This window comes from Hippichthys cyanospilos, chromosome 16, assembly GCF_059441005.1.
Source record: "Hippichthys cyanospilos isolate Australia breed blue-spotted pipefish chromosome 16, RoL_Hcya_1.0, whole genome shotgun sequence".
NCBI classification, from domain to species: Eukaryota; Metazoa; Chordata; class Actinopteri; order Syngnathiformes; family Syngnathidae; genus Hippichthys; species Hippichthys cyanospilos.
The window spans coordinates 17,728,512-17,754,483 of record NC_142384.1 but is presented as its reverse complement, the minus strand read 5'-3'; the positions used below and the strand labels follow the sequence as shown (position 1 = coordinate 17,754,483).

At 46.4% G+C, this 25,972-nt stretch overlaps 2 protein-coding genes across 5 annotated transcripts in view; both read left to right on the top strand.

Moving 5' to 3' along the window:
* The first annotated feature begins 491 nt into the window (after nucleotides 1–491).
* Nucleotides 492–6,903, top strand: elac2 (elaC ribonuclease Z 2). 3 transcript variants are annotated; one of them, XM_088437128.1, is made up of 23 exons: nucleotides 492–953; nucleotides 1,016–1,066; nucleotides 1,139–1,274; nucleotides 1,685–1,742; nucleotides 1,829–1,897; nucleotides 2,061–2,240; nucleotides 2,310–2,356; nucleotides 2,447–2,505; nucleotides 2,914–2,986; nucleotides 3,089–3,201; nucleotides 3,284–3,382; nucleotides 3,448–3,586; nucleotides 3,672–3,757; nucleotides 3,824–3,945; nucleotides 4,146–4,239; nucleotides 4,412–4,550; nucleotides 4,638–4,676; nucleotides 4,790–4,899; nucleotides 4,976–5,075; nucleotides 5,164–5,284; nucleotides 5,355–5,433; nucleotides 5,696–5,840; nucleotides 5,908–6,903. In XM_088437128.1, the coding sequence occupies exons 1-23, from the start codon at nucleotides 637–639 to the stop codon at nucleotides 6,079–6,081; spliced, it is 2,550 nt and encodes an 849-aa protein (XP_088293254.1). In that variant the 5' UTR covers nucleotides 492–636; the 3' UTR covers nucleotides 6,082–6,903. The 3 variants fall into 3 exon arrangements, 2 of the variants coding, with proteins under 2 accessions (XP_088293254.1, XP_088293252.1); XM_088437126.1 differs by having other exon boundaries at nucleotides 2,052–2,240; XR_015868181.1 differs by lacking the exon at nucleotides 5,908–6,903 and having other exon boundaries at nucleotides 2,052–2,240; nucleotides 5,164–5,274.
* A 28-nt stretch (nucleotides 6,904–6,931) lies between these two features.
* shisa6a (shisa family member 6a) overlaps nucleotides 6,932–25,972 on the top strand; it is a 48,653-nt gene continuing 29,612 nt past the window's right edge. For both annotated transcript variants that reach the window (XM_088437131.1, XM_088437129.1), the window contains exons 1-2: nucleotides 6,932–7,060; nucleotides 7,357–7,462. The gene's annotated coding sequence lies outside the window, so the exon portion shown is untranslated. The remainder of the gene's footprint in view (nucleotides 7,061–7,356; nucleotides 7,463–25,972) is intronic.

The window sequence follows — 25,972 nt, the reverse complement described above, 5'->3', positions numbered from 1 at the left end:
TGATAATTGATGAACACCAGTGTACACTGTAATGGATTTGCTTAATACCCCATTTCAGAAATAATAATATTCAAAAATCCTGGGTAATTTTGACCCATCTTTTTCTTCAAAAAATGTCCAATTCACAGCACAATGACATGTATAATGGATATGTTGATTATACACTAGCAAAGTTTTACTATAAAAAAAAAATACATTCAACATTAACTATAGAAGTATCTGTATGGGGAAAATCGAAATATTCTTATGAAACCATGTTTTAAGGGCGTTACAGTATCAATGTTTCCATAGTTGTTTGACGAAAATATGGTTACAAAAACAGTTGACTTTAATTTGACGAATCTTTTTCAGCGCTGTAATATTTTTTGTTGAGCAAGTTTGAGTCAAACCGCGCCCACTCAACCTCTGATTGGACCAGAGTTCATGGAAATCCTCGGCAACCATTGGTCCCATTCCAAGTGACGCCATCAACAAATGCCGGAAGCGTTATCACATGCGTGTGTGTCAATCACAAACAACAACCTCCGTAGCGACCCGGCAACTTTTATGAGGTAATTTTACCCTTAATAGCGGCGGAAAATGTTTAATGTTTTATCCACATGATGACGTTCCTCGATTGACTAGTTTTAAAATATTATGAACGTGCTGAGCGCCGTGACGTTGTGCTTGTCCGCCGCCGCTCGTCCGCTGCTCGTCGCCCCGCGTCGTTGTCTCTTTCCGCCCGCCTGGGTGTCGCGTCCCCCCATGGCCGACAACAACAACAACAGCAGTCAACAAATGGAGAGGAAGAGGCCCTCCAAGCAGCAAGCGAAGCCGCTGCGTAGGCTGAAGGGCAAAGAGAGTCGCAGCAAACGCAGCGACACGCACGGCCCCGCCACCGTCTACGTTCAGGTGGTCGGCGCCGGAAGTCGAGACAACGCCGCTTCGCTTTACGTCTTCTCCGAGTACAACAGGTGCGTGCTTACCTGCGCCGCTATCAGCCCTCGTGACCTCGTCATCGCGTACGCTTCCGCAGGTACTTGTTCAACTGTGGGGAAGGCACGCAGAGACTCATGCACGAACACAAGTAAGAAACACGACTGACGATTATTCGAGTTCGTGTCCTTTTAACAACGAATCGGATTTCACATGTTTCCAGGCTGCGAGTGTCCCAACTGGACAACATCTTCTTAACTCGGATGAGCTGGGAGAATGTGGGCGGTCTTTCCGGGATGATCCTCACCTTGAAGGACACTGGGGTGCCTGACTGCGTCCTCTCGGGACCCCCTCAACTGGTAAGGCGGCGGACGAAAACAGGAAGTCATGGTGACGCTTTGGGTAACGGTATTGCTACGCCTGTTGGAACTGGAATCGTAATTTCGTATTCAACATACATCTTGGTTGTAAAATTCTAAAAATCGGTCGTCATCAGCGTGCCTCACAAGGCAAAAATGAAAACTTAAATAAATTGTTCTGTATATTCTCTTAGCGATGGAATTTGTTTAAAGTTTAAAAATAACAAATGTTAACATTTCAGTTTCTAGGAACGCTCAGGAGAATTCTCTTTTGAAGAGTTGAAGAGACTAGTTTCCTGGTTAGGACCATTAGGATTAGGATAATCGACCCGGCCGCTTAGTTATCCGTCTATTCCGAATACGGAGTCCATTTATTGACTACCGCTGACAGTTTTTGCTTGTGTTTGAAGGAGAACTTTGTGAACGCTATCAAGACGTTCTCCGGGCCGCTGGACAACATCAAACTTTGTACGTCTTCTGCCTCCGCTCGTCACAGCGCTGGTCTTTTCCGCTTTTTATTCCCGCTCTGAATTGTGCGCCGTTTCTCCCGTCAGCCGTTCGCCCGTACACGGACCAAACGTACACGGACGAAACCATGACCGTGGCGCAGGTCCCCATCTTCGGTGAGTCGGAACGTCCCTGAACTGCGAGGCGGGCGTGCGAAGCCCCCTCTGACTGTTCTCGCGAGCAAAAAGAATCGAAAGCCTCTTGTCTTCCTTCCTTGTGTTATTGGAGGTTCTAGGTTGCCCGAACCTGACCTGAATTTTTTGTCCGTAGGCTCACCAGGGAATAGCGGCAACCCTCCAGGAAATGGCCGGAACCCAACAGGAAGTGGCCAGAACTCGCCAGGAAGCAGCCAGCAGTCTCCAGAAAATAGCCCTCCCCCAAGTCCCAGCTCCCCCGGGAGAGATCTCGATCGCCCCGATGACTCCGAAGACCAAGTGGACGACTGCAAAAAGAATCCAGGTGACTTCCTGTTGAGCTCATTGTGCGCGCGTTTGACATTCCTCAATTCCTACCTGGTTTTTTCTATAGGACACATAAGACGGGATGCGTCACTGGTGGTGGCGTTCATTTGCAAAGTAGGGCGACCTCGTGTGTGTGTGTGTGTGTGTGTGTGTGTGTGTGTGTGTGACCTTTTGAAGTAAATGCTAATCTGTGCGGTGTGTCAGCTTCATCCCAAGAAAGGAAACTTCTTGGTGCTCCAGGCCAAGGAACTTGGACTTCCTGTGTGAGTTGTGCCAATTTGTTTTCATTTTGTCAAGTGGTGGGCGAAGGGTGGTCTAAAAACAACTGAGATAACAACAATTAACCATTTGACTATTTAAGTAATTGATCAGATCAATGTTGAATTGTACTAGTGTTCTTTTAAAAAATGAATGTTTTTTTTTTCATAAAAAATATTTATTTCTTGGAACATAATTATCCTGTTGCATGTCGAGTGGTTTTCTGTTTGAACTTATTAAGTAATCTGTGTTTACACTGGCTCAGAAGCTCTAAACCAATTTTGATTCCGATCCAAATTGATGAAGCCAAATTCGGAATTTGGTTTTTTCTCCCCACAACGATGATGTGCGTACGTGTTTTTTAACGGAGTGTTGATCGAGTTTTGTTCCTGATGTTGTCATCGGTCTTGTAGAGGCACGGCGGCAATCGGCCCGCTCGTGGCCGCTCTGAAGAGCGGGCAAAGCGTCACGTACGACGGCAAAGAGGTGCGTGCCTCTCGCGCGTCTACATCCTTTTTGGAAACCGGAGGATGCTGTAAGCTGCGGAACGGGATTTGGAATGAACTTTTGGAATGGTTCTGCCGCTAGATCCGACCCGAGCAGGTGTGCACGCCCACCGATCCGGGGCCGGTTTTCGTCATCGTGGAGTGTCCGTCCCAGGATTTTGTCGGGCCTCTCTGCGACAATGGCTGCATCTCAAGGTGGCACGCGCACTCCGATGACAGCGAAAAGCTCCGTCGCCATTTTTGCTTTCAACTCCGGTCTCTTTCCTTCCGCCTGCAGGTATCACAGCGGGGGGGAGGAGGACCCCCCCGCCCTGGTGGTGCACATCACTCCGGAGGCGGTGCTGAAAACGGATCAGTACCGGGACTGGATGAAAAGGTTTGTCTTGTTTTTGCGCCGCGGCCATTAGTAATGGAGCAAGAAAGGAACCGTCCGGGCGGCAGGTTCCCGTCCAGCACCGAGCACCTGATCCTCAACGAGCACGCCGGCTCCGCCCACAACGTCCGCAGCCACAAGATCCAAGCGCAGCTCAACATGATCCACCCCGACGTTTTCCCGCACCTCAGCAGCTACGCGCCAAAAGTAACATTTTTGCTTCCTGTCGTCAAGCGTTCCCGCTGACCATCCGGCTCAAAGTTTCTTTTTTTTTCCACCGCTCGCATCGCAGGACCCACGGGCGTCTCTTGAGACAGCCGCGGTACGCGCCGAGTGTCTGCTCAAGTTCCAGCTGCGACCAGTTCTGGAATGGCAAAGGTCGGTCGGCGCATCCTCCGCGTACGCGTACGTATATGTATATATGTATGTGAGTGTCTCATTTAGAGACGCCATCCCCCCCTGCAACCACGAGGAGTTTGTCAAAGAAGCCTTTGGCGTGCCCACCTTCTTGCAAGAGGTAGACAAATGTCGGCAGTTCCGCTCAAGCGACTCAGCGGCGCCTCCTGGTGAGTTCGGCTCCGAATGTTGTCCCCCAGTTACAGCGACTCTCCCCAATCCGCGTGAATCTTTTCAAAATAACGGCGTTTTGCAAAAGAATCACTGCAATGCAATTCGGTAATAATCATTTTCCAAGTCATTTGCTCTTAATTTGAAAAGTCCTTTGACGATACTTGCGGTAAGCATTGACCAGTGTTTTTTGGTTCAGGGCGAGCGGAATACCCCGAGTTTGTTTTTCTGGGAACCGGATCGGCTCTGCCCATGAAAATCCGAAACGTCAGCAGCACTTTAGTCAACATCAGGTGGGTGTGAGCGATCGCAAATCCCAAACAGACGAGCAAAAATACGCCCATCCGGGCGATTGAAATGTGTTTGTGTGTCCGTTTGGCCCACGGACTCAACGGATCTCCTGGCAATTTTGAACATTTTCACCCAACGTTACGTGTCAGGATTCACTTTGCATTTGCCGTGTAGCGCGGGCCGCTCGCTCCTATTGGACTGCGGCGAAGGGACCTTCGGCCAGCTCTGCAGACACTACGGCGACGACGTGGACCGGGTCCTGGCCCGCATCTCTGCCGTGTTTGTGTCCCACATGCACGCCGACCATCACACGGTGGGGGGGGCCACTCCTGCGCGCGGCCTGTTCACCCAGAAATCCCGCTTGCTGTCAACTGGTGTTTGCTCTTTGCCTTGTTGCCAGGGTCTCATCAAGCTGCTGTACCAAAGAAAACGTGCCCTGGTACGTACGGGATTACCTGTAATATTTCTGGTTGGAAATGAAAATCCGTAGTAGCGACAGAATCCATCGATTTGAATCGAGAACAAAGCGTTGCTTTTTGGTCGCTGTTTTAGGAGACTCTGGGGCAGGCCTGGAGTCGGGTCTCGCTGCTGGCCCCGCGGGACATGATGGGCTGGCTGCGGCAGTATCACCGCGGCTGCGAGGAGATCCTGGCTCACGTCGAGTAGGACGGCCGCCTCGAGAGAACGCGGGCGGGCGGCGCCGGATGAAACGCCGCCTTCGCTTCTCGTCTCTTTCAGCTTCGTCCCCAACGACGTCCTGCGGCAGAAAGCCCACGCGGCCGAGCCCCGGACGCGAGCGCTTGTCGGAGCCCTGCTGGAGGACAACGCCCTGGAGAAGGTGCCCGCCGCGTCCGTCGACCGATGGCGGGTCGGTTTCCGCCTGGCGCCGAAAAGTGACCGAATGGTGTGCTTGCGTGCGTTGTCAGTTTGAGACATGCGCAGTCCGCCACTGCAGGAACGCCTTCGCCTGCAGCCTGACTCACCGGTCGGGCTGGAAGCTGGTCTTCTCCGGGGACACCATGCCCTGCGACGCCCTGGTGCGCATGGGTGAGACGTCGGCACCCCCTCCCGGGACCGCGCCCGCCGGCGGATGGTTTTTAAAATGTTTGCCCTCCAGGGAAGAGGGCCACCCTGCTGATCCACGAGGCCACGCTGGAGGACGGCTTGGAGGAGGAAGCGCTGGACAAACGCCACAGGTCCGCCAACATATCCACATGTGGGCAAAATTTAAGAGTGGTATCGGTCCTTGGTATCAGCGGCTACTGCGCCCATACTGGGATCAATCAGAAAACAAGTGGTATTGATAAGCTCCAGATTTGTATTTAGAAATTCATTGATATGTGTGTGTGCTATTTTTTGCCCATCTGCAATATGCATTGAGAGTATTTTTTTATTAATGTGTTGTCGCAATATGGGGCCTTGTTGGATTTTTTTTTTTTTTTTTTTCCGGGCCGCCAGCACGACATCGCAGGCAATCGACGTGGGCATGAGGATGCAGGCGGACTTCATCATGCTGAATCACTTCAGTCAGCGCTACGCCAAGATCCCGCTCTTCAGTCCCGACTTCACCGAGCGAGTGGGCGTGGCCTTTGACCACATGCGGGTGAGAGCCCCCCCTCCCTTCCCAATAAATGCGAATTTGGAATCAAAAGGTCCTTGGTGTGGCTCAGGTTCGTCTGGGAGACTTGAAGCTCCTCCCCACACTGATCCCGCCCCTCAAGGCGCTCTTCGCCGACGAGCTGGAGGAAATGGAAGAGAGGCGCGAGCGACGGGAGCTCAAGCAGAAATGGAGCGGCGACGCCCCGCAGGAGGACCACGACTCCAAGCGACTCAAGAGGAGCTGAAGACTGAGTTCCTTGGTTTTCTCCATGAAACTCCTCAACTGACTTCAACATAGTACCTTGGCAACCAAGCATGATGTTTGATTTCACTTCAGTTCTCTTCAACATTTGTTCCAGGATGGTGCCACGCCTTTTTGTTTTTTAATAAGTGAGCAAATAATTGGCAATGCAGCGCAAATAGGTGAGGGTGAACAATATTTTATCCAAACTGCAAACCTTGATTTTCATTTAGATGCAGTGTTTTTTTGTTGTTGTTGTTGTTGTATCCTTCTGATACCCTCTTAGGTTCCCAAACTTTGAACAAGCGACTTTTTCCTTTTGCACATGATTTACCTTTTTAATAGAAACAACTGGAAAAACTCATGAGAATGATGTAAATTATCCTGGCAGGATTTTGTTTGTGCTCTGAGCAGTTTCAACAGTTTTTTTTTTGCCTTTTAATTACTTTACATATTTACTTGGTGTGTTGTCTACCTCAGTAGCCTTAAATACATTTTTTAAGCCTTCATAACAATCATGGTCCTAAGAGACCTGAAACAATATTTGTGTGCAATAACAACGTGCACAGAACGTGTTCATTTACATTTAGTTTGTTTCCATTAAATTTGGTAAAATACTGAATCAAGTCAATTTGAACCCAAAAGCGGATCGCGGATTATGAATATGTATGGCTGACCGGCTACCTATAATGTTTTTGCGACAACTCCTAAATTGTTTTTCTTTGTCACCCTGAATGCAAAGCACAACAGCAAAGAAGAAGAAAGTGCACTGATAGTCATTCATCATTTCAATTTTAAAAAATAAAGGAAATTATTCAAACACTAACGGTGGATTTTTTTTTTTTTTTTTTTTTTTTTATAGCGCCTAAAGTGTTAAATTGATCAATTATCTCAGGCACGCGCTGGGCATCTAATCAGGGTCTTCGCTCCCGTGCTGTTAGCAATAAACGACAAACGCTAACTTCGTCCAAGTCGAATTTTAGGTGAGTGGATGAGACGAAATGACTTTTCAAGTGTCAGCTAAAATTATTTATGTGTGATAGTTTAAGAGGATTTTAGTCGTTAAACATATTGCACGCGGTTTTAAATGCCCGTAAATATCATTTACGGGCATTTAAAACCACATGACTTAATAAATTGCCTCTCGCCCGCCAGTTTCTTTTTTGTGGTTTTCGTTTTACATTTGAAATCAGTGTTAAAACGTGGGAATTTTCCACCTAATTTTTTTTAAATGTTTCGAAATTCAATATTAACGCCATAACTGTTTTACCCCCTTGAGATCCCGTTGCTCTTCAGTTGCTGTCCACACGGGGGCGTCCAAGCCCCTTTTCAGCGCCAGTCCTGCAGCTACTAAATCTGAAAGGAATGTCCTGCAAAAGAACTGAGTGAGTACATAAATGTTATTCATTTTGCTTCTTCATGCTTATTGTACGCAAGGAATGTTTTTTCAGATGGCCAGGTACGTGTCATGTTTGCTAATGTGTAATGTGCATTTTTCTTAAGCAAAAATCCCCCTAAAAATGCTACTAATTCCTTCAAATGATTAATGTAAAAAATATAATACATCAAAAACCATCAAATACATATTAGAATTACATTAATGCATAATCATGGAATTCAAAATGCATCATGTAAAGAAAAGTTAAAAAAAAAGCTCCTACGCCCTTTAAATTAATCTTATTAATAGCGTTTGACAATTTGAATGCTGTTCTTTTGTTCGCCTTGAGATGGGGCTGTTGTATTTTACATTTCCAGTTGTCCGGGCATCATTTACAAGTCCACAGGAGCAATTACCCTAAAACTAATAATCTTGGCAAGGATTTTTTTTTCATAGTGGACTGTATATGTTTAAAAATTCCTCTGAAAGTCTATCCAAAATGCGGCAAAAAAAAAAAAAAATCATTCTGAGTGCAGCATTGTGTACTGTGTGTAAGTGCTCCGATACCATGACACCGATACCACAACTTGCGTAGTTTTTTTTGGTGAAATATGACAAAAACAAATTGATAATCAATATTATTGTCAGAATGAAAGAGCCCCAAACTTCTTTTTTTTTCCCCTTTCTGTATTTGTGATCTTGTTTGTTCCGGTCACATAGTTTGCATTTTTCGGGGGCCATCTCACAGGTCTGACAAATGCGATGTAAATGCGTGTGTTTTCCGAGGCGTGACGGCGTCACATACTCGCGCGCAGAGACTTTTGGAGAGCTCCGCAAAGGTCGCCTGAATGATAAGAAGCGGCTTTTGCGCCGACGCTCGACTCAAGCGTCTGTGTGGGTATAAACGTGTGTGTCGGCGGTGTGTTAGCGGCTCCGCGCTAATCCTGACGGATGCGCGACGACACTTGATGTGTTTGTCAATGTGGCAAGTGAGCCTCTTTAGTCTTATTAAGCTAATCTTCACTCTGGACTTATGGGAAAACATTTTACATAACGGGGAGCTGAGGACCAGGCGGAATTGATGACTTTCATTTTGTGTCCACTTTTTGGAAAGTCCGACTTCTGAGGACGAAGACATTACTGGATAGTTTGTCGAAACATGACGACTTTCAATCTGCCACGCTGCCGTCCCCTCTAAATACTTGCAAATGGGAGGTCTGAGCTACACCCTATAGGTGTCGAATTGAGCCCATGTCGGGATCATTTACTGCCATTCAAAATTGGAAATATTGTCCATTTCGGACATGTTGGAAACGCGATGTTTTATCATGCATTTTCCCCGATTTTTGCATGAATCCTTTCATCGGCAACCCGGGCGCAGTAGAAATTTTTGTGTTTACACGCCAAAACCACCAGGTGGCGCTCGCAGCGAACTTATGACATTTGCAAGTCTTTCAATAACTTCCATGATTGGCTTAGCCTGGACTCCCATAATACCGTAGCCAAATCTTCATGGAGAAGCATCAGAAGCTTCGCCGTCAAAAACAAAGCCAAGAAGCTCAACGCGTTTGCCTTCCTAAACAAGCAAAGAATGAAGGCCGTGATTCTTTCATCCGCCGCTAGAGGGAGCCGGCTGATCGCTTTGCCAGCTCCGCTGCCAATGCAATTTGTTTATTTTGTAATGTTGACAAATGAGGAGAGCAAAATAATGCAAGTAATTGACTGTGTGTGGACGAGCTGGTGAAACGTGTCAGCGTTTTTTGTTTTTTTTCGTTTTTTTGTTTTTTTTCTCTCCCCTCCATTAAAGCTGCACAATTTTCTCTTATTGTGCGTTATTATGTTGACAAATGTGCCGCCGCTGCTTTGTTTGCCGGAGCGCAAATAAGCCACATGGGAGACGGACAACATTTCGTTCCTGTGCTCACATTTCATGAAGGTGCTCTCAAATCAAAGTGCTCCGTGGGGAGACACTAGCCAAACGTCGTATGTTTTTGTCCCAATTTCAAAAGACTTTTAAGGTGTCTTCCTCGTTTAGTCTGTGCAACGCTTTTCTCAAAATACGCTCTAGGGCAATGACACTTGGATTTTTTTTTCTTACATATATATATATATATATATATATATATATATATTCCAAGTATCATTGTTATATTAAGTAACCAGGAGAGTGAAAGATATAACAATGGGAGTCCAGGCTAAGACAATCATGAAAGGCTTGCAAATGTCATAAGCGCCACCCGGTGGTTTTGGAGTGTCAACACAAACATTTCTATTGCGCCCGATTCGCGGGTTGCCATTGAAAGGATTCATGCAAAAATGAGGGGAAATGCATGATAAAACACGGGGTTTTCAATGTGTCCAAAACTGACAATATTGCTAATTGTGAATGACAGTAAATGAGCCCGACATGGGCTAAATTTGACACCAGTAGGGTGTATCTCTCAACCTCCCGTTTGCAAGCATTTTTAAGGGACGGCAGCATAGCATATTGAAAACGGTCATGTTTTGACAATCTATGCAATATTTCAGCCTCCTGGTGTTTTTGTGTATGTTTTTCCTTTGCTATAAAAAAAATTCTGAGTCAGGGGTTAAAAGGTTTATGTGTGTTTTATTTTATTTATTTTTAAGGCTTGGAACGGATTAGGCTATTTACAGGTAAAAGTACCTCAACTTACGAAAAATTCACCTGACGAAATGACTTCCGGAACCAACCAAAATTCCCTTTATGCTGAACGAATATCGGCAATCGACCTCCTTGACCACTACTAATCGGTATCGGCCCTCTAAAAGCCATCCGGGTCTATTTGTAAAAGAATCGGATCCGGCAACGGGTTTTCGAATCCTGCTACGTGCCCGGCGAATCGGAGGACGTGAGAATCGGATGGATGTAGCCCCCGGGCGCGCAATTTGCGCTGGAGAAAAAGGAAAAGACTCATCAGAGTGCAGATAAACATTGCGGGCTCCCCGAGGGAAGCCGGCGGACAAAGACGGATCGGCCTTACGGTCCTAAACGCCATACGCGCCTGACAGCTTGATTTAAGAAGTCCTGCGATAATTAACACCTGGGCGGCGGCGGCGGCGGCCCGACAGCAAAGGACGATCCCCCCCTCCGTTTCCCGGCGCGCCGCCACAGCACGCGAATGCACACAAAGGCCTCCTTTTGCCGCATTGTTTTCGCGTCTAGGCTGTTTATTTTGTTTGTTTTTTTACGCTTTTCAATGCTTGCGATCCGCACTCGGGACAATTACGACGTGCGCTTAGGAAAGGAAAATCCACAAGGTTATTATAGACAGCGTTCAAATGTTCCAACTTCGATATGTCAACATCTGGGTGAAATTTCAGCTCCCCGGTGTCTTCTTTGAATGCTTTCTCTTTTGATGTGAAAAGCATTGGACAAAAAACTGCACAAAGTTGAAAATGAGAACAGCAGTTGTGTGCCTTTGAGGGGCGTGGCCTCTTCAGTCGTCCTGGCGGATTAGTCTGCGTGTGAGCCATTGAGCGTAGGTCGTGGCTTACAGCAGCCCCTTCTGACCGAGTGGTCTCATTTTGTATTTGTGGTTGATTTGCGATTGTCCCCGATTGTCTTTGGATACGATACCCATATCGCAAACTGGAGGACTGTCCCATACTGATATCGATCCAAGAAGATATCAGAAAGGAATGATGCATGTTTTGTGTTGAATTAGAGTTGGTATACCGATACTATTCAACAGGACTGTTGCTTCTCTCAATTTCTCTCTCGATTTATCGAATAATCTGGTCAAACGGTATTATCTATGTATTAGAAAAGCTTTTTTCATCAGATTACTTTTTATTATTACTCAATGTCCTTTCTGGGCAATTGTCGCATTCGACGTATGAAAAGGTATGAATAAAGTGGGGAACGTCCTTCCATAACGCGAGGAAAGAAAACTCAAAGAAAAGGACGCAAGCCAGCAGACTTTAGCTGAGCCGGGGTTTCTGCTCGCCGTGATGAATCGGCGGCCACTTAAAACGGCGCGCACCGATATCATCTCACCCCCCCCCCCCCCCCCCCCCCCCCCCTTTCCATAAATCGCCGGCCGCGTCCTCGTTTTGAATTGATTACCCGCTACAAAAAGTTTTAGTGGCGCCTCGGACGCGGGCTGATGTTTATTCATTTCCAGCTTTTGCGCATTGTTCGCTTGATGCGCCGCTAATTGGATCGCGGCCGGCGAGGGCCTCTTCCGAGGTCCGGGTTAGCGCAAATGATGATGCCGCACGCTGACCCCAAACACGACTTGCGCCATTGTGTGTCTCCTCGCAATAACGTCTGGCAATAACGGGCTCTCGGATGACCTTTGACACCCCAGGAAACTACGGATAATCACCACCGCAGATATGAGAGAAAGCGCAAGGAAATGGAGACTTTTAGCCGGAAAAAAAAAAAATCCTTCTGGTTCAGCCGCAGGAGTCTTTGGACTTGGATTTAGAAGCGTATAACCTGCAAATCACGATTGTTTTACTCATCAGTCGAGCTGTCAATTAGTCGACCAATCGGATTTGAGCGTTCAATTTCTCTTCCATACACTTAAAAGAGCTTTGTTTTTAGTTTCTTCTTCTTTAATCACGCAGACACGTTGTGGTACCACACTGTGGTGTTGCGCAAGTCCAAATTCGGACTTGACTTATCGGAGTAGCTTTGAAAAGACGGCCGCGTCCTTCGTTTACGGCCAGTTTGAAATCCGACATCTTTTATTAGCCGGGCCGCAAGACGAAAAGCGAGGAAGGGCTTTTGGGGAACGAGTCCATTAGCGACTCGGCGTACGGTCTCCTATCTCCGATAACGGCCCCTTTCTCCGCTGTCCTAATTTGCCGTGTTGTGGGGATTGCTTGTTTTCTCTGCCGCGCCGACGAGCAATGGGCGCATTGCTGCATAGTTGCATTCTTTCTCATCTCGTTATTCTGCGCGGGCGGCCGGGCGCGTGCCAGGCCACGTCGGCGCTTCACGCTGGTCAAATGGCCGCCGCCGCCGCTTCCTCCCGGCGGGAGTCGGGGATGAACGCCTCATCTCCGGGGAGACGGAATCTAGACCGAAGCCCTCCTCTGCGCCCGCCCCCTCCTTAAATTGCCGCATTAAATCTCTGGTTTGCGCGGCCTTTCATGAATATTCATGGCATTTGCTTGGCTTTGACCCGGGCGGGCCTCTCGCAGGCTCCGCCTCTTCGCTGGCGCCGATGCTCTCCATGCTCTCTGGGTCATTTCGTCGTAGCTGTTGTCGTCCAAAAATAGTCCCTGTTGACTATGAAGTTTGCAAATACACGACTCAAGACGCTCGTTTGGAATGCGCGCGGAAAATTTTGCTCTGCCTGGGTGTGAATTTGCTTAAGTGGCAGGGCTAAACAGACCAAAGACTCGGACCAAAAACATTATTCCATGGACAGGGGGAGCGAAAACGCCACGCATATAAACCACATACCACCGGCACAAACCAAGAAAACACCAGAGACATGGAACAAAACCCAAGGCCAAAGGACACTGACCAGACATAGAGACTTCAAACCAAACGCTTCAGCCCAGACCGAAAACCAAGTACCAAAGATGCAGACCCGAGAGACAAAAAGGAACTACTAGCGACACGGATCAAAAACCAAGGACCAAAGACATGGACCAGAAATGCAGGCCCTAAAGAAAGTACCAACAGTGCAGACTTGAAATTCAGACCGAAACGGATTTCCAGAGACGTGGAACCAAAACCGACGGCCAAAGACACAGACTAGAGACAAATCTAAACATAGTAGCAAAGACCTCAACCAGAGACATGGACCAATAACGACTTACCAGATGGCGTTGAAACCCAATCAAGACCAACAAAGAGGCACTGACCGAAAACCAAGTAGCAAAGACAAATACCGGAGATATGGACCAAAACCAGCTTACCAGGCACAGCAGAAACTCAAAGCAAAGATACAGACCCAAAACCAAGTAGACAAAAGCAAGCGTGAAATACAAGAAGCAAAAAGAAATGACCAAAGACACCGTACGAAACCCAAGTACCGCCCGATGAGAACTGCCCGAGCGTCTCCGTCAAGAGCAACTTGTGCAGCATAACCCGCGAGTTGACCTGCGACATGGTGCAGTTTCCACGGCGACCGCCTTGGAGGCGCCGTCCCGGAAGCGGCCGTCGCGACCTTGCCGCTCGCCGGAATGACACCCGTTGGCCCCGAGCGAGATTGGCCGGGCTAATTCCCGGCCAAGCGGCCCGTGACGACGGGCCTCGCCTCGCCTCGCCTCGCCGCGCCTCACTGCCATGTTTCACTTCGGGGTCTCAAACCTGAGGTACGGTGGCCTCTTAGGACAGCTTTCGGGTTTTTACGCTGGAATTCTTCGGATTCTGAACGAGGGTCGGCTTTTCCGTTGCGGTTACAAAACGGAGTACCGAGAATCAGTATCCGCTCGATACCTGGCCTTATTTCAGGGTTTCGGTACCTGTGCCGGTAGCTGATAGCAGTTGTGACGGTAGCTGGTACCAGTTGCGTCGCCAGCTACTCGAGAGGGGAATACTCCTATCGGTCGGGGGAAAAAAGGGGTGAAATTCGGCAAGTTTAGTGTTTGAAATGAGGGTGAGTTAGACGTATGCCATCAATGAAAGAAGTACTGCACTTGTTTCCCGTTTGTTGGGGAGCGCCGACTCGGCTCATCGCCTGCTTATCGTTCATTACGGAGCCGGTTGGCGGCGGCGCCCGCCGATCAATAGCCAATCAGGTGCATTTGCTTCTCCTCCACTTGCTGATTAGCGCTTCGGATGCTCTCGCAGCGCGGCGCCCACACAACACGTCGCGCCGCAACTCATTTGTCGTCTTTGTTGTCCAAACACACAGTCCCCCCCACCCCCCCAAAAAAAAAAAAAAATCTGCAGGGTTCCAACTGTTGTCCTGCATGCGTGGGGTTGGGGTCTGTTTTGCTTTTTCTCTGGCTTTCGCAAGACGACGCAGGAGTTCGCCCTGACTCAATTGACATCAGAGAAATATATCCGCGAGACATTGGAGTGAATGTAAATTACAATTCGAGATAAGTAATCCGCTACATCTCAAGATAAGTAAATACACTCCATCTGAAGATACGGACGGAATGCGAAATTCGCGACGTTTGGCAAATGCGTCAGTTAGGAGCTTTCCCTTTTGCGTAAAAGCCTTCTTGGCTCTTTTCATCTTAACATAGTGGCTGCTCATTAGCGGCGGTGCAGAAATCTGGAAAAAAAAAATGCGGGGACATATGCGGGCGTCCTTTAACCCCCGACTGCAACTCCCCCTGGGGGCCGGCGCATCTGCCGTGTCGGGCCTCCTTTTCAAGGTCGCGCATCTTTCACGCCGCGTTCAGACCTTTGCACTTCTCACTTGCAACTGTGTGTGTGTGTGTGTGTGCATCCGTGTTATTTGCTGCATGGCAGGGACCAAATTTTGCCTTTTACTGTCTTTTTGAGAATGTCTTGCACTTGCGGGGACCTCACAAGTTCAGACAGTTTTTTGAGGGTTAATACTTGCTTTTTGCGTTTAGCTTTGAATTGGATTTTGCTTGAGTTTAGGGTCAGCCAACCACATCTTTGGTTTTTGCTACACGGCAGGGACCAAATTCCGGTTTTATTGTCGTTGTAGGGACCTCTTGCAGTTATGGGGACCATGTTGGTGGACCCCACAAGTTGAGACCTTTTTGAGAGTCAATACTTGCTTGAGGTTGGATTTTGTGTTAGCCAATGTTATATTTCAACTGAATGTTCCCACTACGAGAGGAAAAACTGATGTGGTTTCTGGTTTTTCCTAAGTCCTTCCGCCGAATTCCAGGTTTTACTGTCTTTGCCGGACCCCCACAAGTTCAGACCTCAATTTTGAGGGTCGAAGCTAAGATCAAGAGTGTAGCTTTAACTTGGATTTTGCTTGAGGTTGGATTTGGGGTTAGGCAATGCATTACGTGGACGGGATGTCCCTACTACCATAGAAAAAAAAAAAAAACCTTGTGTGTTTTCGTGTGTGTGCGCACGCACAACAGGTGAAAATGAGATGAGCCCCGCTAGCGAAGGGAATGAGGTGAAGGACGAATTGGAGGCTGATTCATTTTCGCTCTTGTAAGCCTGCTGGCCTACTTTGAATGCTGCCTCTCGCACACACACACACACACACACACACACACACACACACACACGCCGTTTGAGTCAAATGCACAGGCACAGGCACAGGAATTTGCTTCCTTGACAGTAAAAGCAGTATATGTATTTGACAATATTCTTCCATGTTTTTAGTCTAGATCTTTCGACTCATCTGAGTCCGGGGTCTCAGGAGGATACGCGTGTGTTTATGATGTAAAATAGTTTTTCGGCCATATTTTTTAAGGCCGAGCTAGCGCAAAGCGTTTTTGGATGAATTGGGCGCGATTAACGCCAGACCAAAGTGGAGATTTGCGGAGCGGGGCGAACAAGCGGCCGACGATCCGAGGACGGTCTTGAGCGGGCGGCCCCGGGGGAGGCCTGTCGTCTCCGCGAGAAATAGCGCCGCTAATTAAGTCAAGACGGCCGCCGGCCGCATAAACCCGGACCATAAAACAAAAGCTTCTGCTGGCCTGGCACTTTGCTTTCGCAAAATTGGACACCTGACACGGACCGGGTGCAGAGTAATGACTAACTACCGGCTAGATGGTATTACATTTTTATGCTAGTTATGCTAGCAAAACACTAGACGTCTGCTAATCCTTTTTCTCGGGTTTGGTCACGTGACATCGGCTGCGGCGGCAGATGATTAGCTCCCAAACGAAGACTCATTAAGGTTCCCTTCACATCATCTCGCCAGCGCTTGCTGATGAAAATCCAAAGTGACGCGCGGCTAATTGTGGCGCATTTCTCAATTGGCGCCGTGCTAGCCTGTTGACACCCACGCCTTAGTTAGCTTTACCTTTCATACCGACGCTCAAAGCCCAATTTGACAGCGTTTGGTACTATATAACTATAAATACGATGATTAAAAATGTAGAAGTAAACCTAAAACGGCATATTTGCTAACATTAAGGAGAAAAATTATATAAATAAACTTTCATCAACTTTTTTTACAGCATTTATTCTGTCAAATACAAACACTATATGACTATAAATAAGATTATCCAAGCATTGAAAGAAGACACCGGGGAACTGAAATTTCACCCGGGTGATAAGAAGTTGTCCAAGTCGAACATGGCACACAAGCAGGAATGCTAGCTTGCGTTTGAGGAGCGTCGCAGACGGTAGGCGAGGTCTGGGAACCCCCCTCCGCCTCCTTCCCCTCCAGCTCGGCGCCCCCGCGACCTTGTCACGGGCCGGAGTCTCTGGGCGCGCCCGCGTGTCCCACTTTCACGCCACGCGTCATTTAGCACTTTGCCGCCGCCCGGGCTATTTATTTCCACACTCGGACGCCTGGCAGATTGAGAGCCCGACGCGCGGATCTGGGTTCCCTCCACAGAGGATCGCGTCCTCTACGGCCAAACGGCTGTGTGTGTTCCAATGGTTTTTGTCACAAGGCGGGGACCGAATCCCAGGTTTCACGGTGTTTGTGGGGACCTCTTGGATTTGTGGGCACCATTTTGGTTTGAGGGTCCAGATGCGTTTTTTGCTTTTTCTAAGGTTACGTCAAGGGTTAAGCAGTCCGTCGGGGTTAGGGATGTCCATGAGATGTCCCCGCTACGATAGAAAAAAGGGTTTGTGTTGGCGGCTTACACAAATGTAAGTTGCAAGCTCACCTTCCCTTTTTTTTTTTGTTTCGCAACATCTTTGGCCTCTTGGTGTCCCTTGATCTCTCCCGCTGTCTCAGTCCATCCAAATGCATCCAAGTGCCTCCTGACGCATCCCCATGCCTCCCGGTGCCTCTCGTTGTCTCCCTATGCCTCCTGGTATCTCCCCGTACCTCCTGGTGTCTTTCGTAGACCTTTGAGTCTTTCTGGTGTCTCTTGATGTTTCCTGGCCATCTGACTCCCATTGATAGCAACCGCCTGATCCCCCAAGTTGTTAAGAAGTGTCGTTTGAAGCTTCCAAATGTCTCTCCTCATCCACCTGGTCTTTCCTCATGTCTCTTGATTTCTTGTGGTGTCTTTTGAAGTCCCTTGATACCTCCTGGAGTTTGTTGAAAGCTACTGATTTCTTTCTCCCGACTCCCGTGAAAACCTCTTACTTGAGTGTCTTTTGAGTCTTGAATGTCTTCAGTACCTCCTTGATGTCTTCTCATCCACCTTGGCATTTCCTGATGTATCCTGGTGTCTTCTATGTCTTACTTGAATGTCTTTTGATGTTTCAAATGACCATTGTAGACCTTCAAAAACACACCGCCCCCCCCAAAAAACCTGAACGAACGTAAAAAACGTAAAAATACGTCTTTGTGAATGAAAGACACTTTTTCTGGTGGACCGTCCGTCAATTCCAACAGGCGGGAATTTCCAGGGTTTTTTTTCTTTTGTTTATTTTTTTAATTTGTTCCGCATTTGTTTGTCCTTCTCGCATCCTTCATCTCTGACTTTGATTGCTTTTGTCTTGTCTCCGGTCACTCGGCGCACCTCCTTTATTATTAATTCATTGATCAATTCAGCTTCATCTCTCCTTCGCTGCGCTTACACGCAGTTTGTGTTGGGAGCTTGAAAAGCCAGTAAAAATTAATTAGCGTACATTTTATTAATAGAACGCTGCACAAATCACAACATCAAAAAAACGGAGATATCAAACGTGCCAAAACATCGTTAATGTTAATGCACAAATCTGCTCCTCAATGCATCACACTTTTTCGGGCTGAAAACTGCTGAAAATGTGCAAGAACAAAAATAGAGATGACGTTCACTTGTATTCCTCTTTTTTTTTTTTTTAATTCGGCTTTGGGGGCGGGGCTAAAACTTTCTGTTCTGTCAACACCGATTAGCCGAAACAATCCAAAATTGCCAGCAGTGTCATGAAATTTTAAAGACAATGCTTTACTTTTTGGCGATATCATACTGTATCGATAGATTCTGAATATGATCTGTCTATTTTTAGGGGGAAATTTTCTCTATAGTACAGGTACATTTGTACTATATAAGTACAAATGTAATAAAGTAATATAAGTCATGAAAAAAAGTGGTATCGAATTGTGATATCAGTGACTACTCGAGTTCAGTACTTGTAGTGGGATGTTTTTTTTTTTAAATGTAGGATTGAAAATCCCTAGTATCAAAGATATTATTAATACTGGTACTTGTAGTAGTAACTACGCAATAGTTGAATACTTGTATGAATCTGAAAAAAAGTGGTATCAAACATCCCTAGATCAAAGGGATTGGGGTTTGCTTTCTGTGGCAGCTGAATAGTTAGGTACGTGAGCTGGTATCAGTCTGGAACAAAAAAGTTGGATTGCAAATGTACTAATGGTATCGGTATTTGGTTTCGGTGATCACCCAAATGTTGTGTACTTGTACTTGTATCAGTCTGGAAAAAAAATGGTATCAAATATCCCCAGTTCAAAGAAACTAGTGGTATTGATATTTGCTATCTGTGACTATTCGAGTTGAGTACTTGTAGTGGTATCACTTTGAAAAAAGCCGGTATCGACCACGGCTTGTCCGAACGGTAGTAATTGCTTTTTGTTTTTTTTTAATTTCCAGGGACATACTTGGTTTTCTTTCAGGCACCCGGTTCCTACTTGGTCTGTTTTGGCCAAGCCGCGGCACTTTTGGTTTTCCTGCGCGCGTACCTTGTGGTTTTTGCCTCCGGAGCGCACAAAGGAAAGGCGTCAGTTATTAGAGCTCATCCAGCGCCAGCCGGCCGACATAATGAAAGCGGCAAAGCTCTTTTTCTGCCATTTTCTCTCCCGGGACGACGCGGCGCTCGGCATCATCGCTGCGAAATCTGGCCCGCAGGAATTATTGATCACACGCGCAAGAGCCAATCAGTGCGCGCGTGAGCCGCTTTGCGCTTATTGAAGATAATCACGCTGGAACAGGAGGGGCAGGCCTTGAAAGCTTTGTCCGCACCTGCGAAGGAGCGCTTCTGTCTTGTGATGATTCCAAATGTGCGGCCGGCCGAGTGCGCAAAATACAAATATTCCCAATCCGCTGCATAAAACATGAAGGCGCTCTTCAAATCGCCAAATATTACACATATGCATACGCCCGACCTCCTGTTTGCCCCTTACTTTTTTCCGCTTTTGCGAGACGCCGATGACGATGACGGCACAAAAGCTGATGATTTGAAATCTGCAGCGGAGTGCTGAAAATTTGCACCTTCCCAATGTGCTGCATAAAACATGAAGGTGCCCCATCTCCAAATCTTCCACGTATGCGTACGTCCTACTCCTTATTTGGCCCTTACATTTTTCAACCTTTGCCAATAATGATACAGACAGAGGCACTTTTATACACTTGTTTGTTTTTTGGGGTTTTTTTTTGCCGGTCTGTCATTCGTCGGCGCACCGCCTTTGGTCATCGTCGGTTGCCATTTCTTCAATCCGAAAATTCTAATCGTGCGTAAGGCTCGCCGTTTAAATGTTTTTTTACTTAAGGCCTTTACAATAAACGTGTTGAACAAGATTGTGTATATGATGCATTTGAGTGGAAAAAAAACAAAAGTTATTTTTTATTTTTGTAGTTTATTTACGCCTGAGATTTAACATGATGAGCTGGACATTTGCATCTTATTGTGTTAGATTTTGATTGGGTTTTTTTTTCGAAATGTACAGCACTTTGGGCAGAGCTTACTCTTTCAAATGTGCAGTAGAAATCAAACTTAACCTTGACCTTCAAGATTCAAAACGCGCTAATTTGGCAAAGTTTCGGTTCCAAACATAAAAGCTCGGTTTTAAGAGCTAAAAAACTTTTTTGCTGTTCATCATCAAAATGGATATTGTTTAAAATTAACAGTAAAAATTAGCTTATTGTATTTGAGTACAATTCAAAGCCTGTCATTTTTCATTTGACTTAAGAGTTGAAACAGTACTTAAAAGTGTTGTTTTTGAAGTTTCTGACTGTACTAAAGTCGAGTGAGTCATTTTGTCATCTCCTCCTCAATATGCTAACTTTAAATGGCATTTTACCACCAAAAAAACAGAACTAATGATTTAGTTTTACCAAAGGTGAGACGACCTAAAAAGTGGAAGTGACCTCGACTTATGAATATTCACCCGGTCCTTGAAGGTGGCGACCCCAAACAGATCTCATCCACGCGGAGTGTGTCCGAGGGGAAGAGGAATTTTTTTTGCGCTTTATTAATGACTGACTTATTCATGAGAGTCCTTCTCCGAGGACGCTTTGCTCATTTTCCATTCCGCGTCCAACGAGGAACTGTGAGATAACTCTGGGAAAAAAAAATCTATATATTTTTGTGTGCGAGTGTGTGTGATACGTTTTGCTACAAGGGTAAGTTTTGAGTATTGGGCGAAAATGTGAATTTTCTAAGAGATGTCTATTTCCACAAAAACAGCCGACAGTAAAACTTTCCTTCTTTCTTACTTCCTGATACAACGAAAAAAAACTGTTGCTTAGTACGAAATGTTTTTTTTTCTGCATTTGCGGTGCACTGAAATTCTCCACAACGAAAAGAAGCCTGCAGCAAAAGTCGAACTTGGTTTATACTTGACGTTTTGCACCACTTTATACTCTGAGCGGCTGTCCCCCCACAGACCATATTCTCCCATACTCTAGGTGGCAGTAAATGGACTCTACAGGATACAAACAACACTAACAAAGGTAGAGAATCCCAGTAGATTCAAACTAACGTTTTTTTAACAGACTCCTCGTTTTTTAGTATTCCTTCTCAGATGAATCATAAAGGATGTAATAGTTGGTTCGCATGTTGTCCGTCGTAGAAAAATTCGGAGGCTACGCGTTGCGCAAAATCTGTTCCGCGTGGACTCTTGAGGGCGATGGTTGCCAAATATATATATATATATATATATATATATATATATATATATATATATATATATATTTCTTTAATTCAGTGGTTTGTGCCTTTTGTTAGAAGAAGACAAACGAGCAGATGGTAGGAGTTGACATTTGGCGTCCAGCAGGACAAATGTTGCGCCGCCTTCCGTTTGCGGACACCCGACTTGACTGCGCGCCAGCGAACGCTACAAAGATGAATGGCGGCGTTGCAGCCGCTGACATTTTTCATAAGTCAGACGACGATCGGACGGACAAGAAGAAGATGACCTTAGAAACGTCACCGTCGGCTTTCCTCGCCGGCCGGGAAATCAATAGCGAGCGTCCGTATTTTTTCATGTGAGGAACAACGGAAATTCTATCAAGCCTGACTCACTCCCGCACCCTTCGACGTCGACCGTGTCACGCTAAAACGTGGGTTTGCTAGCTCGATGCTAACGCGCTATTGGATCCCAATCATGCGATCCGAATTTTGGCCCCTGGGCTACCATGCACCTAAATCCAAAGTGGATATTGCCAAAAGAAAAGGAAATATTTGTTATTGCTTTACGTAGTATCCCAACAGAGACTAAAAAAGCGCTAGAATGTTAGAATGATTGTAAACCTTTTGATTTAAACCTCTTTTTCACTAGCCACATACTGGCGTTATATTAGCTTTGCTCCGTACAAAAAAAAAAGACTATTCGGGTTCCCTTTTTTCAGAGCTGACGTATTGAATCGGGACTTGGTATCGGCAACGGGGTCCATTGGGCTGCTGCAAAACAACTAACGTGACATCTCTCCAAAAAAAATTGGATTTACATTTCCACACAAGATGAAGATTTTTGTGTCCAAATTTGGTCATCGCCAGTAAACAAAATCAATCCCACGACGGAATTCTTTATTATTCATGAATTCGGCGACGGGGACGACTAATCAGGCCAACGTTGGCGCCCCCTGCAGGCCTCGCCGCCGGCGTCGCGCCCCGCCGAGCGCCGCGTGCGCTTCCCCCAATTATCATTTAGATTTTTATTGTCCTGGTTTGCGCGCGCGAGAAGATGGAAGGGAGGCGAGTGATTGACGTTTCCAGCGAGCGGCAAAAACAGCAGAACGCGGCGTTCGCGTTTCCTCGGCGATAATAAGCAGCCGCACTTTAATTTGATCAAAGTCGGTGCGCGCCACTTTCACAAAGGCGCCACCGGTGCCTCGTCGCACACATACAAGTGACTCTGAATGCTGATGAGCGTGTTGATTTATTTTGACGGTGACTACGCTTGATTTTGTTATCTCCGTCCGCCTGCTCAGATCATTCACGGCTTCATCTCTGAAATGTCCACCTCGCTCAGTCTTACACCTTTTCCCGGGACAAAATTCTCAAGAATTCAATTTAGAAGGCCTCACGCCACCGAGACCGAGCAATTATCCCGAGCGGAGAGTCTCGAGAGCAAGACGAGACGGGATTACGGGACCGAAACGGGACCGATCTTGATGAGGCAAGACCAAGACTTTGGAAGGAAAGATTTTGAGCCAAACCACACGGAGACTTTTAAAGGTTTTGAGTGAGACAACACCAAGACTATTGAAAGTTTTGAGCGAGACTAGACCGAGACTTGTAGATGTCGAGACGGACGAGACCAAAACATCTGGATTTGGAGACCGAGATAAGACCGAGACTATTGGCTTTTGAGACAGGAGACCAAGACCTTTGCAGTTCGATAAGACCCAGACTTCTACATTTCCGGACCAAGATAAGACCCGGAGTTCTGGATTTGCAGACCAAGACATCTGGGGATCGAGACAGAGACGACCAAGACTTTTGCAAGACCGAAATGATGACACCAAAATTTCGGGAGGTCGAGACTGCGACAAGACCGAGACTTGGAATTTGAGAAATCTTTTTGGAGGCGGAGAGCAAGACGAGCCCAAGACCTTTGAAGTTTGAGAGTGAGACAAAACCGGGACGTATGAGAGTGGACGCTGACACCAAGATTTTGTGATAAGACCAAGACTTTGATATTTGACCAATTTGATATTTGAATAAATCCCGAGACGGCGTCGTCCGAGAACGAGGCAAGACTTGCGTAAAAAATGTCTACGAGTCGAGATGATAGCGGCACCCTTAAGAGGCGGTCTTGAGTCCCGTCTCATTATCTGGACGCCTTCAACTGCTCTTCACGTTTTCCGTATTTCTTCTGGGTTTTTTTTTCAATAGTGGGCATTTTCTACTGCAACATTCCAATTTCCATGTTGACCTCCTCCTTCCACTTTCCCTTGATGACAAAAGAAACGTGTGTTTGCTCTTCCCGGTCACCATGGCAACCATTTAGCCCAGTCTATGCAGCCATTACCTTTGGTGTGGTTTCAGCCGCTTAGCGTTTGCTCGTGGATTCTGAAGACCACCTTTTTTACCGTGTGAGGCGATCGCATTTCAGCCCTTACTTTAGCGTCGAGCTAATTAGCTAGCGTTCTCTTAGCTTTTCTGCCAACTGGCCTTATGTCAAATGTGTGTTGTGAATTTTGCATTCATGTTTTTTTTTCTTGATTCAAGATTGTGAAGCTCCCCTAAGCAAAGCTTTAAAAAAAAAAAACACGATCGACTCGCGTGCCCGAATAATTGAGCGAATGAGACATTTATCGAAAGTCAGTCGGAGAAGTGCGCTAAGAAGCTAATAAGTTTTGTTGACTCCAGAAGACAACGGAGTGGTCAGTATTGATTGCGCATTGATTAGCAGCTTGTGACTGAACTCTTCTTCATGGTGTCAGACGGAGGAGAAGATGCTAGCGCGCTAAACGCGTCGAGTTCGCCGAGGCTCGTTGGACTAGGGGTTCAAGTCGGGTGTTTGATTTGACTGTTTATTGATTGCTTTTTAATTAGGATAGGTGTTTATTGATCGCAACATGAACTGTTTGAGTTGAGTTGTCTTTGTTTTTTCTTTCTAACTATAAACAGTCAGGACTTAGCGGGTCAAATTCTAGGGCTGCAACTAGCCATTGTTTAAGCAGGTTTTTTTTTTTCTTTGTTTAAATGTATTTTTCAGCTATGCAGCTGCTAACAAGCGGAAAGCAACTTTTGATTAGGAAAAAAAAATACTTAAACCGTCATGCTTGATTATTGTCAGGTCAGTCAAGCTAAAAAATGTAATAACGCACAACGAAGGAAGACAAGAGAATTTAGATCGGAGGATACTGGCCCTCGAGGACCAGGTTCAAACACCCCTTGTGGTAACGTTATCTGGTTTTGATTTTGGCCTTGCTCGCTGGAAAAAAAAAATCAACGTGCTTTTCAGGGTTAAAAGTTCACTAGTCTCTTTCAACTCATTTGGAAAGGCAAAATCTCTCCCGGCGTGCTCTGTGTGTGAGACCGCTGCCAAATCTGGCTACTGATTGGCTCTGACTCTTGCATGGCGAACCAATCAACTGCTGCCACGGGCCGGGGCGAGGCTCCATTACATATCTTCAGAGAGGCATAATGATGGACTTTATCGGCTGTAGGATTACTGAAATTGCCCCAGTATAGGCTGCACCTCTGTATAGAAAGCACCCTTAATTTTAGGGTCAAATTCTGCCGACAGAATATTGTGCGCCATGTCAATGGGTGCTATCGTATCCATTTCCGTTCTATACTTAGAAATACAAGTATGTAATATGTGTTGTATTTATGCTAACACTGCCATCCAGTGGTCACAGTTATCACTACAGTGCTCAATTGGCTTAATATGAGATAGGCACCAGTCAAGGGTGAGTCGCGTAATACATGATCTTTTCCCTTTAAGTAATATTCCCGTATGTGAACAAGGATAGACTCGGATGTTGGTTCAATCCGCTCCCTTCTTTTTTTGAAAAGAATGCCGTAACAATCTCCGCTAACGCGAGCCGCTGTTACCTGCAACGGGTACCGGCCGCCAACGGGCGATTGCCGGAATTAGGCCGATACCCGGCGATATAGCCGATACGGGCCGGGATAATTAGCGATAATCGGTCCTCCCCGCACACAAACGCACGCGGGATTTCCATCATTTGTATGGTTGCGTTTGCGCATAGAGCGAAGAAGAAGCGAGCGCGAGGTAGAAAAACGTCTGTCCGGATATGATAAGCGTTTGTTGTTGACTTTGAGTCCACGAAGTTGTGTAGTCATCAATTGTTTGGCGAGCCGCCGCCGAGCTCTCCCATAGATTTACACCGCCGACGCAGCCAGGTGTGTTGTTCATCACCCGAGTAAATGAAGGGACGGACGGCGTTGTGTCACCTCAGCCAGCTCGAAATCAACTCCGCGCAGGGGGATTCAAACGCTTTCTTTTAACGCTCATTAAAAATTCATCTCCGGCCTTTAAATAAGTTTGGACAAATATTCTGTTGAATAAATGAGCCTGGCTTTGACATATTATGTCATATATAATGCGTGTTGGAAATACCATCATTATATTATGTGTTGTATTATGTTTATGTTTTATAGTGAGGATATTTGATATGGGTATCAACGCAGTAAAAAAAAAAAAAAAAACATTTTCCTGCTGTTTATACACTGAAAGTGGATGAAAAGACATAAAATGAGGATTTCCCTCCATTTTTATGATCATTTCAGGCACTTTGATGCACATTTTTTGCTTTGGTTTTAGACTCAACCGCAAGCTGTATAAAAAACTGTGAGAGTTGATTCATACTGCGT

Coding starts and splice junctions, on each gene's coding strand:
- elac2 (XM_088437126.1), top strand. CDS start 637: ATGAACGTGCTGAGCGCCGTGACGTTGTGCTTGTCCGCCGCCGCTCGT. Junction 1,898..2,051: donor GGCGCAGGTCCCCATCTTCG/GTGAGTCGGAAC, acceptor TTTTGTCCGTAG/GCTCACCAGGGAATAGCGGC. Junction 4,677..4,789: donor ACCAAAGAAAACGTGCCCTG/GTACGTACGGGA, acceptor TCGCTGTTTTAG/GAGACTCTGGGGCAGGCCTG.